Source organism: Ricinus communis, chromosome 5 (genome assembly GCF_019578655.1).
Source record: "Ricinus communis isolate WT05 ecotype wild-type chromosome 5, ASM1957865v1, whole genome shotgun sequence".
In the NCBI taxonomy this organism is placed as follows: Eukaryota; Viridiplantae; Streptophyta; class Magnoliopsida; order Malpighiales; family Euphorbiaceae; genus Ricinus; species Ricinus communis.
Window position 1 is genome coordinate 24,962,936 of NC_063260.1, and position 16,232 is coordinate 24,979,167.

General features: G+C 31.7%; 3 protein-coding genes across 4 annotated transcripts; 2 read left to right on the forward strand and 1 right to left on the reverse strand.

The window, feature by feature from the left end:
- Positions 1 to 3,011: 3,011 nt before the first annotated feature.
- LOC8265439 (lignin-forming anionic peroxidase) lies at positions 3,012 to 4,775 on the forward strand. Its single transcript, XM_002509692.4, has 4 exons — positions 3,012 to 3,299; positions 3,397 to 3,588; positions 3,669 to 3,834; positions 4,095 to 4,775. Exons 1-4 carry the CDS (start codon positions 3,090 to 3,092, stop codon positions 4,487 to 4,489), a joined length of 963 nt encoding a protein of 320 aa, XP_002509738.1. The 5' UTR covers positions 3,012 to 3,089; the 3' UTR covers positions 4,490 to 4,775.
- Positions 4,770 to 7,308, reverse strand: LOC8265440 (replication factor C subunit 2). Its single transcript, XM_002509693.4, has 7 exons — positions 7,044 to 7,308; positions 6,805 to 6,911; positions 6,612 to 6,713; positions 6,306 to 6,501; positions 5,433 to 5,561; positions 5,152 to 5,346; positions 4,770 to 5,071 (listed from the first exon to the last, which is right to left on the reverse strand). Exons 1-7 carry the CDS (start codon positions 7,203 to 7,205, stop codon positions 4,961 to 4,963), a joined length of 1,002 nt encoding a protein of 333 aa, XP_002509739.1. The 5' UTR covers positions 7,206 to 7,308; the 3' UTR covers positions 4,770 to 4,960.
- Positions 7,309 to 9,668: 2,360 nt separating this feature from the next.
- On the forward strand, positions 9,669 to 12,629 carry LOC8265441 (E3 ubiquitin-protein ligase At1g12760). Of its 2 annotated transcripts, none has more exons than XM_002509694.4 (5): positions 9,669 to 10,486; positions 10,710 to 10,832; positions 10,928 to 11,060; positions 11,674 to 11,844; positions 12,043 to 12,629. In XM_002509694.4, exons 1-5 carry the CDS (start codon positions 9,936 to 9,938, stop codon positions 12,214 to 12,216), a joined length of 1,152 nt encoding a protein of 383 aa, XP_002509740.1. In that variant the 5' UTR covers positions 9,669 to 9,935; the 3' UTR covers positions 12,217 to 12,629. The 2 variants fall into 2 exon arrangements, with proteins under 2 accessions (XP_002509740.1, XP_015571389.1); XM_015715903.3 differs by having other exon boundaries at positions 10,713 to 10,832.
- Positions 12,630 to 16,232: the final 3,603 nt, after the last annotated feature.

Below are 16,232 nucleotides of genomic sequence, written 5' to 3' on the forward strand. Positions count from 1 at the left end.
ATAGAATATATAGAAATTACGTATACATTTCAGAGATATACTTCCAACTGAAAACTAAGTCAGACAGACAGCCTCTATCTTAGACCTTTTAGCACTTCGCCTTTGCCTAACTTAGACAATTTGACATCTCAATCTACTAGATTAGGAAGAATATTAAACAAACAAACAAAAAAACAGAAGTCCAAAGTTTACTCCTCAACATGCATGGTAGCCCAGGTAGCTACAAGAATAATTGCTACTTACAAGATATAATATGTTTTTCGCAAAGAATAACGATGGGGAAAAATCTATTATATATGTATTCAGGTCTGATCTACAGAAGTTATTTTCAAAATTAATGTTTATGCATTTCTTCATTGTCTGATATATATATTTTCCAGGCTACACCCTGCAATAGGATAGAATTTTCTGAACCCTGCTTACTTGCAAGTTTGACAGAGAAGAAAAAGAAAAACAAGTATATAAATGGAGTGTTTTAAGTTGAAGTTAATGATCTCGCCAAGTTTCAGTTTTTCTTAGCGGTGAGCATCAGTTCGTGGTTGCCTGTTGCTGGACAACATATTTGACAAAATCCCATAATGTCACATTCTTAAGAAAAAAAAAACAAATTTTACTTCGTCTTTTTCCATTTTATTCCTCCCTGCCAACTGCAATTGTCTCTATATGCACTGATTGAGCTGATCCCATTGATTCAGAAGTCACTTTATTTGACAGTACGGCAGGATTTCTAAATATTTATTCACCCAAACAGTTTGTCAAACTAAAATCTACGTGATTTTAGCTTATTAGGAAGATCAAACTTAAATCATTATGGGGCGCTCTTAAATGCGATTTTATCTTTAAAAATTATCTGTTTTTTAATTAAAATATTTTATATTTTTTTATGGTTTTTGATAAAACTGAAAATTAAGCATTTAAATATTAAATTTTAAGTGTTGAATCTAATTAATATATTTGATAACAGTAACTATTAAAAATTGTTAAGATTTTTAATTAGACATATTTTATATTGTACTATTGACCTTTAACATTTAATCATAAAATACAGTTTTTAAATAATAAAAAAATAAAAATCGTAAATTAAAATATCTAGAAAAAACAATCACAAATATAAAGATAATATTTTAAAAAATATTATTAAATTTTAAATAAGTACTACAAAAATTAATGAAATGAGCTTTTATTTATAGAATTCAATTGAAGACGTCAATCTTAGGTAAAGTAATTTGTCACTATAAAATTTAAGTTAGAATTTTTTATTATAAAATTTAAGCGTTTGTGAGTTACTATAAATTTTCTAAAAGTTTTAGAAATTTTTAATTATCATTATCTAATAATGTACTAAAATTATAAAAATAATTTTAATAACAGATCTTAAAATTTTAAAAGTTGAATGTATTATACAAAAAATTTAAATTAAATATTTTTACTTATTATTTTAAATAATTTTTGACTTAATTGAAAATTTTAAATTGAGGTGTTGAATATTTTAATTATAAATGATAAATTTGAGTTATTAAAGACTCCTTAATTATAATATAGGAGACAGGGGAAATTAAGATTAGTTCTTCCTCTTATTTTGGTCGACTTTAAATCTTCGACCAACTAAACTGTGTAATCATGCAAAATGAGTTGACAAATCCAGATGACATCATATTGTTGACAAATTATCTGTAGGTCAACGCTTCCGGAAAAGAAAATTCGCATATGCTTGACCATTGAAATTGTTTTTTTTTTTTTTTTAATAAGTAAAATCATAATATTCGGAGCAGCAGCAATAATTTATCCAGAGCATTCGGTGGTTGATTCTTAGAAAGAATAAATTCGAACTATCTTTGGGGATTTATAAATACATGTAGAAAGAATCAAAAACATATATCATGAAAGCAAAGCTAAATTGTCTGAATAATATCACCTTCTCACTTTGACTTTTTACAAATAACTTGGAAGATTCTCTACTCGTACATTATTCTTTATGGAAAATGGTTAATATTTTACTTTTTTATTTATTTAAATTCTTATTCTCTAAATGTGCAATATAATATTTTTACAAAAGTGTTTTTTAATATTTTAAAATTAAAATACAAATTAATTTAGATATTATATATTATAAGAGTTGGATAAAAATTAAGATAAATAAAAATAAAATATGTAGCATTACTATTTTTATCCATTGATAAATGTTAGAATAATGATCCTTCCCCAGGCATATGCAAATGTATAGCAAACAAGTTTTCCCATTCTTGTAAACCTTTTAACTCTCAATTGTAGAGAAAACAGGGCTTTGATTTCCCAATAAAAAATTTTAAACTTTGGTAGCTTTCCTTTTTTTTTTTTTTTTCTTTCTTCTATCCATTATTTTCAGAGTATATGTTAAATTTTCATATTTGTATAATATTAAATGGGCCTTTTTGCAGTCAGCGATCTGGAATTTTTAAGGTTAATCAATATGTATTTTTGTGTTGGGTTGTAAACTCTGTTAAAGAGTTAGATTGTAACTCTTTTGCTTGTTCTTCATTTGCTATTAAGAAATAAATAAAAAGAAGAGGGTTTCTCATTCTAGCCATGCGCATGGAAACTAAGGGATTGACAAATATATTATTGTTATGATTTAGTTACAGCCATTACTCTCTTCCGGAGAAAATGAATTGTTAACTTCGATAATGAACTGAGGTAAACTACTGGGTTAATTAATTATTACTTTTAAAAAAAGCAAACTTAATCAGTAGTTTGCAAAAGTAAGAAACGCGCACGCCGGAAAAATTACATGAATATCAAATCAAGCAAGGTTCATGTGGTTACATGTTTTTCATTTCTTTATTTGATTTCTTTTATTAAACAAATTAAAAGCACTAAAGGGTAAAGCCAAGAAGAAAAATGCAAGGTTTATTGAAGTTTCGTTACAGCTGACCTGAATTATAATATGTTAAATGCTATGACTTTAGGAGTACTCCACTGGGGAACAGGTCACTACATTTTAAGATTTGGACATTATAAATAGGATATGGTTCCTTTGCCTCCTTCCTCGCCCTGTACTAGGAATCTCCCATTGTTTTACTCTGAGTTGCTTAGCATTTTGTTGAAAAAGAATGGCTTCCCGTTTATCTCTTCTTTGCATGGTAATGTTAATGATTTTCTCAAGCTTGCCATGTAAGGCACAGCTTTCTTCAAACTTCTATGATAATACATGTCCTTCTGCCCTAAGTACTATAAAGGGAGCTATTAGTACAGCAGTCTCGCGCGAGCAAAGAATGGCTGCTTCGCTTATTCGCCTTCATTTCCATGATTGCTTTGTTCAGGTAAATGAATTTACTTGTTTTAGTTGTTTCTTCCTGCCGAGTTCTTGAGAAAGTGAAAAACTACTAGGCTAAGTTATTATTGATTTTTGTATTGCAGGGTTGTGATGGCTCAATCTTGCTGGACGATACACCAACAATGACTGGCGAGAAAACTGCACGCAATAATGCCAATTCTGTCAGAGGATTTGATGTCATTGACAATATCAAATCCCAACTAGAGAGCAGGTGTCCTGGAATTGTTTCATGTGCAGACATTGTTGCTGTAGCAGCTCGCGATGCTTCCGTTGCTGTGAGTTCGCTATTATAATTTTTGTTAGCCCGAGCATGAGATGTATTTATTCATTAATATAATCTTTGCATATGAAACAGGCTAGTGGACCTTCATGGTCAGTGAACCTTGGAAGAAGGGACTCCACCACAGCAAGCCGAAGTTTAGCTGATAGCAACCTTCCTGCCTTCACAGATAGCCTTGACAGGCTCACTTCTCTGTTCGGCAGCAAAGGTTTGAGTCAAAGGGATATGGTTGCCCTTTCAGGTCTGTGGCTTTAGTAGTTGACTCGTAACTTTTTTTTTTTTTTTACCAAAACAATTCAAACTTCAGACCTTTTTCAAATGGCTAAAGCTTGTGGTCTACAAGTGCAGTTGCTATTTATTTTTATTAAATGGTTTCCAATCGTGTTTTGTTGATGGCTGTGTTCAGATAAGGACTGATGAGGCAGAACTTGTTTCCACATGTGTGTTTCTATGTTTGTAATTACATCGAAGATGGCTGAAAGATTTGTTTGGAATTCGCAGGAGCACATACGATAGGGCAAGCACAATGTGTGACATTCCGTGGTAGGATTTACAACAACGCAAGTGATATTGATGCTGGCTTTGCTGCAACTAGAAGAAGCCAGTGTCCAGCTGCCAGTGGCAGTGGAGACAGCAATCTAGCACCACTAGATTTGGTGACCCCCAATATTTTTGATAACAACTACTTCAGAAATCTTATCCAAAAGAAGGGCCTTCTCCAATCAGATCAAGTACTTTTCAGCGGTGGAGCTACCGACAGTATTGTCAACCAGTATAGCAGAGATTCTTCAGTTTTCAGCTCTGATTTTGCGTCTGCCATGGTGAAAATGGGCAATATAAGTCCCTTAACAGGTTCTCAAGGACAAATACGAAGGGTCTGCAATGTGGTTAACTGATTTACCATAATTCCAAGTCTAAAATATCATCGGAAAAAAGATTCCGCTAATACATATCCTGCATGTAATAAGCAGTGGATAACTAGCTTAAGTTTGTTTTATTCCACTGCGAGGCATCTAAACTTATGCTGCCCCGTTCGTGTACTTTCAACTTAAATGTAATCAAGTTTTTTTTTTCCAGTCTATTCTGGAAGTTGCACTGGAAAAACCTTGCACCAGTATTAATTTTATGTATTTTTACAAGTGTGTTTATTTAACTCAGTTTCAGGAACACTTCACAAGAAAAGAACACGAGCAACTTTCATAAATGTTTGACTACTAAAATCTTCATAATAATTCAGTTACAAGTCGTAGAAACTGCCACAAAATGCACTCTTGGTCCCATTATCAAGGGGTGTTCCTGAACATCAAAATAGAACCGAGGTTTACAATGGCAACTCCCTATCACCACAATAAAACAGAACTAATATCTTATGCTGCTCTGGCTGTGTCACGAACTAGCGCAAGCTTAGCTAAAAGGCCACATAGCTGAAGATAGGAACCTACCCCATCACAGATTCTCATATGGGCAAATCCAGTTTCCTACAAATTCAGAAGAATCAATAAAAAGAAGTTGTGATCAAGATCTTAGACAGACCATCAAGTTTGAATGGTGCAATCACCTTCATGAATTCCAATTTCAGATATTCCGCCATATCATAATTCTTTATAATACGGAAAAGGGTTGTGATTATGTCAGTAGGGGAATAGCCCAAGTCATAAAGCTGCTTCAGACCAGAACAAGCATCATCATACTTTCCCTCCATCACATGGCGAACCATGTTCTTTACATGCAATGGATGAGGCTGGTCACAAACCTGAAAAGCAACAAACAGGATTAAATTTGTCACAGCACACACAGATTGCTAATACCAAAGTAATAATAGAAAATATAACTTAAAACCTTGAAAACATTTTCCTGGTTGACAAACCGAAATCCACTATACGTAGCTTGCAAGTTATTCAATGCCTGCCTCATATCTCCATCAGCAGTGAATATGATAGCTTCAAGGCCCTCAGGAACATATGGAACCTAAATTGATTACAAGATACAAGTTAAGATGCCATAATACATGCACCAATAACATCGACATAGTAAATTAGGAGTGCAATATGTCTGTAACTAGAGGATCAAAACTTCTTTGAGCCATGTCAAAGAATCATTGCTAAGTTTAGTTCTGAGGTGCTAAAATCCTTTTGCCAGAAAATCTAAGCTCCAACCTAAAGTTTAAGAATTAAATCTAGGTTCCTAGTTTCAACAAAGTCATTCAATATGATCACACAAGTGCCACTTCATATCGTGCACCACCCAGTTTTCACTGCTGAAGCACCCAATTGAAATTTTATCTGAATGTGTGATTTGCCCCTTCAAATTAGCAGGATTGTAATCATCTGCCTCCTGACCAATACTTTGTCTTTCATTATCATGTGACAGTTTAGCAAGCTTCATATATTAGTGTTTCACGATCATTTTCTCTTCAGTAGCAACTAATTGATGCGCCCTCTTGCAGTCGGCTTGATTAACATGATAGTTGACGCAAACTCAAGGCTCTGATTCTCCAGATTCACTATAACTTTGACCAAAAAAACATTACAAAAGAAATACAGAACTTAAATATTCAGGAGACAGACGAGGCTTCACTAAAGCAGGTATATATGTCCAAATTCAGAAACAACAACTGGTCAATAAATGGATCAGCGCAAGCAAAAAACATAAATCAAGGATATGGTACAAGTGTTCAGCTATGTGCTGTAACGCAGAATCTTAAATTTTCACCTTTTCCGCTTGAACAACAATGATGAGACGACCAAGAATTTCTTGATCAGATAATCTTGAAAATCGAACAAGCGCACATCTACTCTGAATAGGCTCAATAATTTTAGAAGAAGTATTGCAAGCAAGAGCAAAACGTGTAGAATTTGAATATATTTCCATTGTCCTCCTCAAAGCTTGTTGCGCTCCAGATGTCATGCTGGTATAAGCACAACAAAAGACAACCCGAAAAAGAAAAACAAAATCAAACACGAACATACAACAGAAGAAAATTGTATAAATCGAATAAAAGTGCTATCTGTTCCCCACCTATCAGCCTCATCAAGAATTACGACTTTGTGTCTTCCAGGAGGTAAAGTCACTTTCTTTTGTGCAAACATTTTGATTTTGTTCCTCACAACATCTATACCCCTATAATACAATTAAACAAAACCCAAAATTAAGTAACTAAATGCATCAGAAAATTGAAGAGGCACAAAACTTGCAATATTAATTGAATTACCTATCATCAGAAGCATTTAGCTCCAGAACAGCCTCCTTATAATTAGGTCCTAAAAGCTCATGTGCAAGAGCTAGTATACTTGTAGTTTTACCAGTTCCAGGAGGACCCTGAAACCATTATAATTAATCACAATAACAGATTAGGGTTTAAGGAATTTCGTAACTTATAAAGAAAAATTGAGTGAACGTACTTTACTCGTCAGCAGTTAGTCTAAATAAATTAGAAAGGGGAAAACGTACGGATAGGATTAGGTTAGGCATGTTGCCATCCCGTGCGATGACTTGGAGGCGGGAGACGGCATCTTCGTTCCCGACAATGTCGCAGATTTTGGACGGTCTATATTTCTCTACCCATGGAACGTCGTAGTTTTGAGTGGCCGATGAAGAAGATGATGTTGCCATTTGTTGACACTCGCTCTCTCTCCCGCTCTCCTCCTCTCTAAAACCCTTTCAATTTGGAGGGAAATTGCTCCAATTTGGGGTTACCAAATCAAAAGAAACCTCTTGTAGGCTTGGCCATTCCTTTGGGTCGGGCCAGGTGCTATAGCCACTGCCACGTATACCAAACCTGCCTTCTTGTACCGCCACCTGTATTATCCATCCGGATGGCAGTCTCACGTCGCAGAATCCGAACTGCCACGTGCTCGATAGTGCTAGGTGAAAATAAAAAAAAATATTAATTCTCAAACTATATTCCGCAAAAAATTAAAAATAAAATAAAATAAAATTTTATGTAAATAAATAGGGAGTTAAAAGATATGAAAGAGTTTATCTTATTTGAAAAAATAAATAATAAATTAAGGTGTTAAGGATTAATATATAATAAATTATAACTGATTGGTGAACTAAGGCTGTGAATTAAAAAAAAAAAAAGAGATTTGGCAATTTCTAAAATTCTTTAATAACTTTTTTTCTTTGAAAGGCTAATAACTTTATCTTTTAGATTATACTTTCTTTTCAAATAATATAAGATTTTTAAAACCCTCAAACAATGTGTAATAAAAAGACAAACTTTCTTCTTTATTGTTGATCTTTGTCATTATTTCCTTAGGGTACTCTTACTAAACTTTGTATAAAAATTATAATTTAATATCTTACAATATAAACTATAGAATATAGAAATTAATTATATCTGATTAATATATTTTTTATAATTAAACTAATATTTAAAACAGAAAAGGAAAACATATCTTTCTTAAACGGATAATAGAATTTCTTATGATTAATGGGAACTATAGCTGGTATTAATAGATGCTTGAAGTCAAAAACAATTGTCCATATTGTAAGCTTTCTTTCTTTTATAGTTATTTATTTTAACTAATAAATATAATCAATAATATTTCTTTACTCTAACCAATGGAAACTAAAATTAGTTTAGTCTAATCTTTTAAAAATTTAATTTTTAGTATTAAATTATAAACTAACATAAAATATACATAACTCTTTTATTAATTTTGTCCAATTATTTTTTAATTATATGGGTCAATTAATAACCATAAATTTATAAATTTTTCCGTCCATAAATATCAAAATAAAATATTATTTATTTATTGAGAACTTAATTCACAACAAATTATATATAAATATAATAAATTTATATTCATCACTAAAATAGTAAAATATCAATTAATGTTAATGAATGATAAATTCTCTTTTCTTTTTATTAGGAATGATAAAATCAATTTGATCACATCATAATTGGAAAAGACATTAATTTTGGAGACACAATGGAATATGATTATTTCAGAAAGATTGACAAATTACTAATATCTTAAGGTAAAATATTGAAACATCCTTTTTATTATTATTATATAAGAATTGATTTCTATCATGTGACAGGTTGGCCAATAAACTTCTCCTTTTTTTTGTTTTGGATTTTATCATTTTCATATATATGTTTTCAAAGTAGTAATGAGGGGAAGCTTTCTTATTATTCTTCTTCTTCTTTTATCTTATTATAATTCTTAATAGTAGAATGAGAAACTCGTCTTGCCTTGAAAATAAATTATAATTGATGACTCATTAGAATCACGGAGTTGCGTGGGCCAATCAATGGTTTCCGTTGAACCTCAGCTGCCAAGAGCTGAACCATAGGCGGTTAATTAACTCAGCAGCCCCGAAGCAAGAAACCCTGGATAAACCCATTACTGCTTTTGGATTTTTATTACATCATATATCTCAATAAAACCACTAATTTTGGCTTCTATAATGCTCCACTTGGGTTGGATTTCTTCTTTTTTATATTTTAAGGCACAAATAAAAATAATCATATCATTTTATCATTTTAATTGAAAGTTCAATGAAATTAGAATAATATAATATTATGTAACATTAATTTTTTACTAATATTTATCAATAATAAGATTAAAATATACAAATATAAAACTCTAAGCTTTTCAAAAATGAATATATAAAATAAGTAATTGGAAAATCAATTTAGAATTTATAATGAATATAAAATTTGAAATTTTTTTTAAAAATTATAAATATATATTAATAATATTCATCCACAACAATTTAAGATCATAGATTATATATATTTAATTTTGTTCTATAAAAAATATAAAATATCAAATTTAGCTGAGAATTAATATTTTTATCATAAACATATGAAAATATATAGATATAAGAATTTCAATTTATATATAGCAGTATGAAATAAATAAAATAAGATTTAAACTTAGCTATTCGGAAATAATTATCATTTCGTAGATTTAGTATAAGAAATAAAATTCTGAAATTAGAAATATTTTAAAAAATTAAAAAGAAAGTATGTAATTATAATAATGATTATGATAGCATCCACCAGCATGTGGAAGCTTTAATTGCTCAACTGTAATTAGTAATTACCGTATACACCATCACCACCTGAAAAGAAAAAAAGAAAAAGAAAAAGAAAAATACCAAAAAAAAAAAAAAAAACAAAAGACCCAATTCTTTCGATAACCTTATCAGCCTCTCTCTCTCGATTGTCTCGCCGTTCCAATTCCAAATCCCGATAGTATTTACATCAATTCATCAATCTAAAATTCTAAAATCCTCAAATCTAATAAAAATCCTCTTCTTAATTTCATGGCCTAAACAGACAACAGAAAATCCTCAGTTCTTTCTAGTAATATAAACCCCCCAAAAATGTCCACCACTAACCCGACCTCACACCCAAACCCAATTCGATCCAACGATGACATCGTCGATACGACGCCTTTACTTTCCTCGGGATCACAAGGGGAGTCCAACAGTTCATCCCGGCGACAATCCCTCCGGGAAGCAGCGCGGTTCCTCCGCCGCGCAAGCAGCCGGCGCATGATGCGAGAGCCATCGATGCTGGTGCGGGAGACGGCGGCGGAGCAGCTGGAGGAAAGGCAGAGTGATTGGGCATATTCGAAGCCAGTGGTGATCCTTGATATATTATGGAATTTTGCGTTTGTAGCAGTGGCAATAGGGGTGTTAATAATGAGTAGGAAAGAGGATCCAAGTATGCCTTTGAGGTTATGGATTGTTGGATATGGGTTGCAGTGTGTGTTACATATGGTTTGTGTTTGTGTTGAGTATAGAAGAAGGCGAAGGAGAAGGAGAAGAGTTGGATTCGGGATTGGTAGTGATGGGAATTTGAGTTCTGGGTCACGAGGTGATTCTGGTGAGTATGTTACTCTGGCCCAGCTCGAAGATCATGACGGAACAAGGTATATTCTTTTTCATTGGAATTTGATTCTGTGTTCAATCTTTCTTACTAAGTTTCATTAGTACTCATGAAATATAATTTACATAACAATAGACAAGTGTTAGGTTTGAGTAGCGTTAGGTCTTTAACATTTTGCTGTGTTTAATTAGTGTTTCTGAGATTATAAAGTGGACACACATGGCATATGAAATTTGGTTCACCGTTTGTGTATTAATTCTTTACAGCAGCGTAGCGAAGCATTTGGAATCTGCGAATACAATGTTCTCATTTATATGGTGGATTATTGGGTTTTACTGGGTATCTGCTGGTGGTCAAGCTTTGTCACATAATTCTCCTCAACTCTACTGGTTTGTTCTGGCTAACTGCTTTGTTGAATTTGATCAGTGAAGTGTTTTCGTGGCAGTTGTATCTTACCGTTCGTAATCTGATTTTTGATTTGCAGGCTTTGTATCATATTTCTTGGTTTTGATGTGTTCTTTGTCGTTTTCTGTGTGGCTCTGGCATGTATCATTGGTATTGCTGTTTGCTGCTGTCTTCCCTGTATTATAGCAATCTTATATGCTGTTGCAGACCAGGTAGCTCATACTCTACTCTATGCGTGTCCCTTTCCTGAATTTTTAATAGCTGCAGTATAATCATTATCTTGAGGCCATTTTATTAGAAACTTTTCATTCCTTTTGGCATTGCCCGTGTGAGTGAGATGTGCTAGCTGAAACTTATTTGAGGATTTGTAGTCCTAAAATTTGACTGAGTTGAATGTTGACAATGTGCATTGAGCGTTTTTAATAAGTGAAGTTTTGTTATTATCAGATGTAAATATAAATTGAGAGAGAGTTAAACACGCAAAAATGTGTAATTTTGATAGAGATGGACCTCAAAGCTGTCAAATCTGCTTTTTCCAAGTTTTTGTGTTCTGAGAAATATACAGTTTGGACAAATGAACTAGACAGAATCAGATATTGGATAGAATCGTTGAATAGGAAAATGACAGGGGTAAGAGAGAGATGTCAGTATACAGCTTTTTTGGCTTTTATGCCAAAATTTGGGCATGAAGTTTTCATCTTTTCCTGCTTGCACTTGTGGTGTGGCATGCAGCTTTGGTCAACATTTTTATGTTACATATTGTAGTTTGTAGACCAATATCTTTTTTTTTTTCCCTTCAATCTTTTATGCAACCTGTTCAAACAGGAAGGTGCATCCAAAGAAGACATTGAGCAGCTCTCCAAATTCAAATTCCGGAGGGTCGACAATGATGAGAAGCTTACAGGTAATGGTGATGAGCAAGGACCTCTGGGTGGAGTAATGACTGAATGTGGCACAGATTCACCAGTGGAACACATTCTTTCAGAGGAGGATGCAGTATGTATTTCGATACTTTAATTCATTTCTTTTCCTGGTTTTGTCAGTTGGATGCCTTTCTTCTCCCTTTTAGAAGATCACATGATGGCAATCTGAAGACATGTGGCATTATGAGTCTATTTCTGTTCATGTCATAATGAAACTTGTTTCCTTGTTCAATTAAGACTTGCGAAAAATGATGCTTCTTTTAACTTGTAGGAGTGTTGCATTTGCCTCTCTGCTTATGACGACGGAGTTGAGCTAAGGGAACTTCCTTGTGGACACCACTTCCACTGTGCCTGTGTAGATAAGTGGCTGTATATTAATGCTACCTGCCCCCTCTGCAAGTACAATATCTTGAAGAGTAGCAGCCGAGACAGGGAGGAAGTGTAGAATGATTGTGATTGATGTTGCAAATGTTTGGACTTTGCATTTGGTCGTATCTCAGAATCTTTCTATGCACAGCATGGCATAAGACTGAATACGATGTTTTTCTATTCTTCTTGTGATAGTAGCAGTCTCTGGTTGTTTAGCGCTGGTGGTGGCACTATTGGCTTCTTGCTCTGGCTTGTAATAGTGCATGTGTATATCGGTGTTGCTCAGGGCATGTGATGCTAATGTCACCGGAGGTCTTTCTTCTTTTATTTTTCCTCTATTATTACTAGATAGGGAACATATTATAGACTTATGTATACTACAACAGTCCAATGTTTTTCTCTGTGTTGTTTTTGAAATTTGTAAGAGGTGTGTTGTCAGAGGAATAAGTAAAGAATTCTTCGCAAAAGCTGTTGGATCGTTTTCTGTCATTCGCTCATTCTTGTATATCTGCCGATGGCCTTGTGCGGATTCCATTATCACATTATGATGCACAGGTTGATTCTAATACTTCCCGAAGCATATAATTTGCATTTATTCGTACATTTTTCAAGATAAATGCCTATGTAATGTCTTAACGGCAAAATATGTAGTTTCACTCTTAAGCTTTATTTCAGTCACCTTTAATTATTATTTTCTTTTTTATAGGCAAAATGAACGGATAACTTTTCGGATTTCTAGACGAATTTTATTTAAGCTTTTAAACTTTAAATTTGAATAATTAAACTTTTAAATTAAATAATATGGAACAATTAAGTTTTTCTATGTAATTTCATTATTTTTGAAATTAATTATTTTGGTAAAAAATATAAATAATTTTTAAAATTTTCGGTGAAATTTTAATTAAATTATTAAATTATAAGGTGGAACAATTAAACCCTTAAACTAAAAATTATTATCTCAACAAAAGAAAAAAAATAAATTTTTTTTTATTTTTTACATTTAAATTTTATTTTTTTTATTAAAATAATTATTATTTTTATTTTATATTATTTTTTTAGAAATATAAAATAAATAAAATTTATAATCCTGATATCTTTATATTATTATAATTTTAAATAGGCCATTATCAATAAAAATAATTATCAATAGAACCAGAGTTACATAAAAGAATTTAATTATTCTGTATTATTTAATTTAAAATTTTAATTATCTAACTTGAAATTTAAGGATTTAATTGACGTTTATTCAAAAATCTAGAAGTTATATACCTTTTGTCTATTATATAACACTTCTTAACTTTTTGCACCAGCCCATAATTACATATTCTGATTGAGTATAAATTGTTGTGCCCACTTAGCTAGAGCTCCTAGCTTCAGGCCTAGTCTTGATGGGAACCTCCCATCTTGGGTAAGGAGGTCACTCCATCGCCTATAAGTGTCTGACTCTTATTCCCCTCCCCTTTTCGGTTAAAGAATATATCTCATTTTCTTATATATAATATAATAAGAGGATCAAATGCTTTACAATAATGCTAAAAAAGTTATTTTTAGTATTTTCCTATTTCAATCTCTGTTTTCAATATATTTATTTTATATTTTAATTTATTTATATGTAAAAAATTATATAAAATTAGAAAATATATAAAATATATATTTTTATTTTTATTTATTTATATTATAAAAAATTATATAAAATTGAAAAATAAAAAATATGTATTCGAATGTGAAAAACAAAAGTTAATGGGTGTCATTGCTCGGTATTGAGACCAAGAAATGGCTCACCGTTGTTAAAAAAATGTCGTACTCATATTGAGTTTAAAAAAATATATTATTAATTATTCTTTTGCTCAAGGGGTTGATTTTATACAATAGTGATGCACAACAATCTATCAAATTACAATCTAAAATTGAAATAAAATCCATTAAAAATAAGCCAGAAGTAAAATCAGACTGAAAGCGAAATAGTTAGGTAAAAATTAAAAAATAAATAAAGCTTAAAAAGAAAGCAAAAGGAGTCTCCTAATTTCTGAAAAAGAAGAAAACAGAAAAAAAATATTGTGAAATAAAAAATAAGAAAAAGAATAAAAGGTATTATAAAATAAAGATAAAGAACAAAGTAAATTAAGAGAGAATGGAGTATAATTTTCTATATATATATATATATGTGTGTGTGTGTGTGTGTGTGTTACATTCTATTAATTATAACACCTATAAATAGGTGTAAATGGCTACATAGATAGAGTTGTATTTATACAAAAAAAGCTATCCATAGATATAATGATAGACATTCAGTATAACCTAACTATTATCATAATACTCCCCCTTGGATGTTTATTACAATGAATATGCCTCGTTAAAAGCTTACTAAAAAAGACCTGTGGAAAAAAATATTACTGAAGGAAAAAGAGTAAATTATTCATGTAGAAGCTTGGGCCACAATACTCCCTCATTAAAAACCTTGCTAGAAAAATCCATAGGACAAAACCTAAGCTAAGGAAAAAAGAGTACAGTGTATCAAAATCTCCTCTCGTGAAAATATGATTTCTAACAAAGATTTCTTAGTCGACGCATGCCAACTTTGTTCACCAATTTCTCAAATGTTATTGCATAGTATTTTTTAAACAAATCTGTCAAATTATCAATAGATCGAATTTGATGAACATCTAAAACACTTGCTTTTGAAACTCGTGAGTGAAAAAGAACTTTGGCGAAATGTGTTTGGTTCTATCTTCTTTAATATGTCATCCTTTGAGTTGGACAATACAAACAACATTATCTTCATATAGCACTGTAGGGCTTTCTTTATCAAATAAGAGATCACATGTTTCTTTGGTGTTGAATCATAGATCTCGGCCATATGTATTCTCTACTAGCCTCGTGCATTGCCAATAGTTCAACATGATTAAATGATGTGGCAGTTAGAGTTTGCTTAGTAGAACACCAAGATATAGTAGTGCCACCATATGCAAACAAGTAACCCGTTTGTAATCGAGTTTTATGTGGATCAGATAAATATCCAGCATCTGCATATCTAATTAATTTTAACTTTGAGTCTAATGGATAAAATAAGCTCATATCTGATGTACCACGTAAATAACGGAAAACTTATTTCACACTATTCCAATGTCCTCAAGTTAGTGAGGAACTATATCTTGCTAGCAAATTCACAAAAAATGCTATATCAGGTCTTGTACAATTAGCAAGATACATTAATACTTTAATAGCACTAAGATGTGGTACTTCTAGACCAAGTATTTCTTCACCATCTTTCTAAGGACGAAAAAAATCCTTTTTCACATCCAGGTGTTTAACAATCATAAGAGAACTCATTGGATGAGATTTATCCATATTAAAATATTTCAATATCTTTTCAATATAAATTGACTAATGAATAGAAATCCCTCCAGATAAATATTCGATTTGCAGCCCAAATCTTTCATTTCAAATTCATTTTTTAAATAATTTATTGTTTTTGTAATTTTTCAGAAGTCCTAATGATATTGAAATCATCAACATAAACTGCAATTATAGCAAAACCAGAAGTTGTTTTCTTAATGAAAACACATTTACAAATTGAATTGTTAGTATATCCTTCATTCAAAAGATATTCATTTAGGCGATTATACCAAATTTGTCCAAACTGTTTCAATTCATATAAGGGTTTTTGTAGTTTAATTGAATACATTTCTCGTGGTTTTGAGCTACATGCTTTAGGCATTTTTAGTCCTTTAAGAACTTTCATATAAATTTCATTATCAAGTGATCCATATCAATAAGCTATAACGACATCCATAATATGCATATGAAGTCGTTCTAAACTTGCCAGGCTAAAAAATCTAAATGTAATTGCATCAACTACTAGAGAATAAATTTCTTCATAATCAATGTCAAGTCTTTGCGAGAATTTTTGTGCTACAAGTCGTGCTTTGTATCTCACAATCTCATTTTTTTCATTGTGTTTACATACAGAAATCCATTTATACCTACTAGCTTAATATCATCAGGTGTTAAAACAATAGGCCCAAAGACTTGGCGTTTTTCTAATGAGTTTAATTATGCCTGAATTGCATCTTTCCATTTAGGCCAATCATT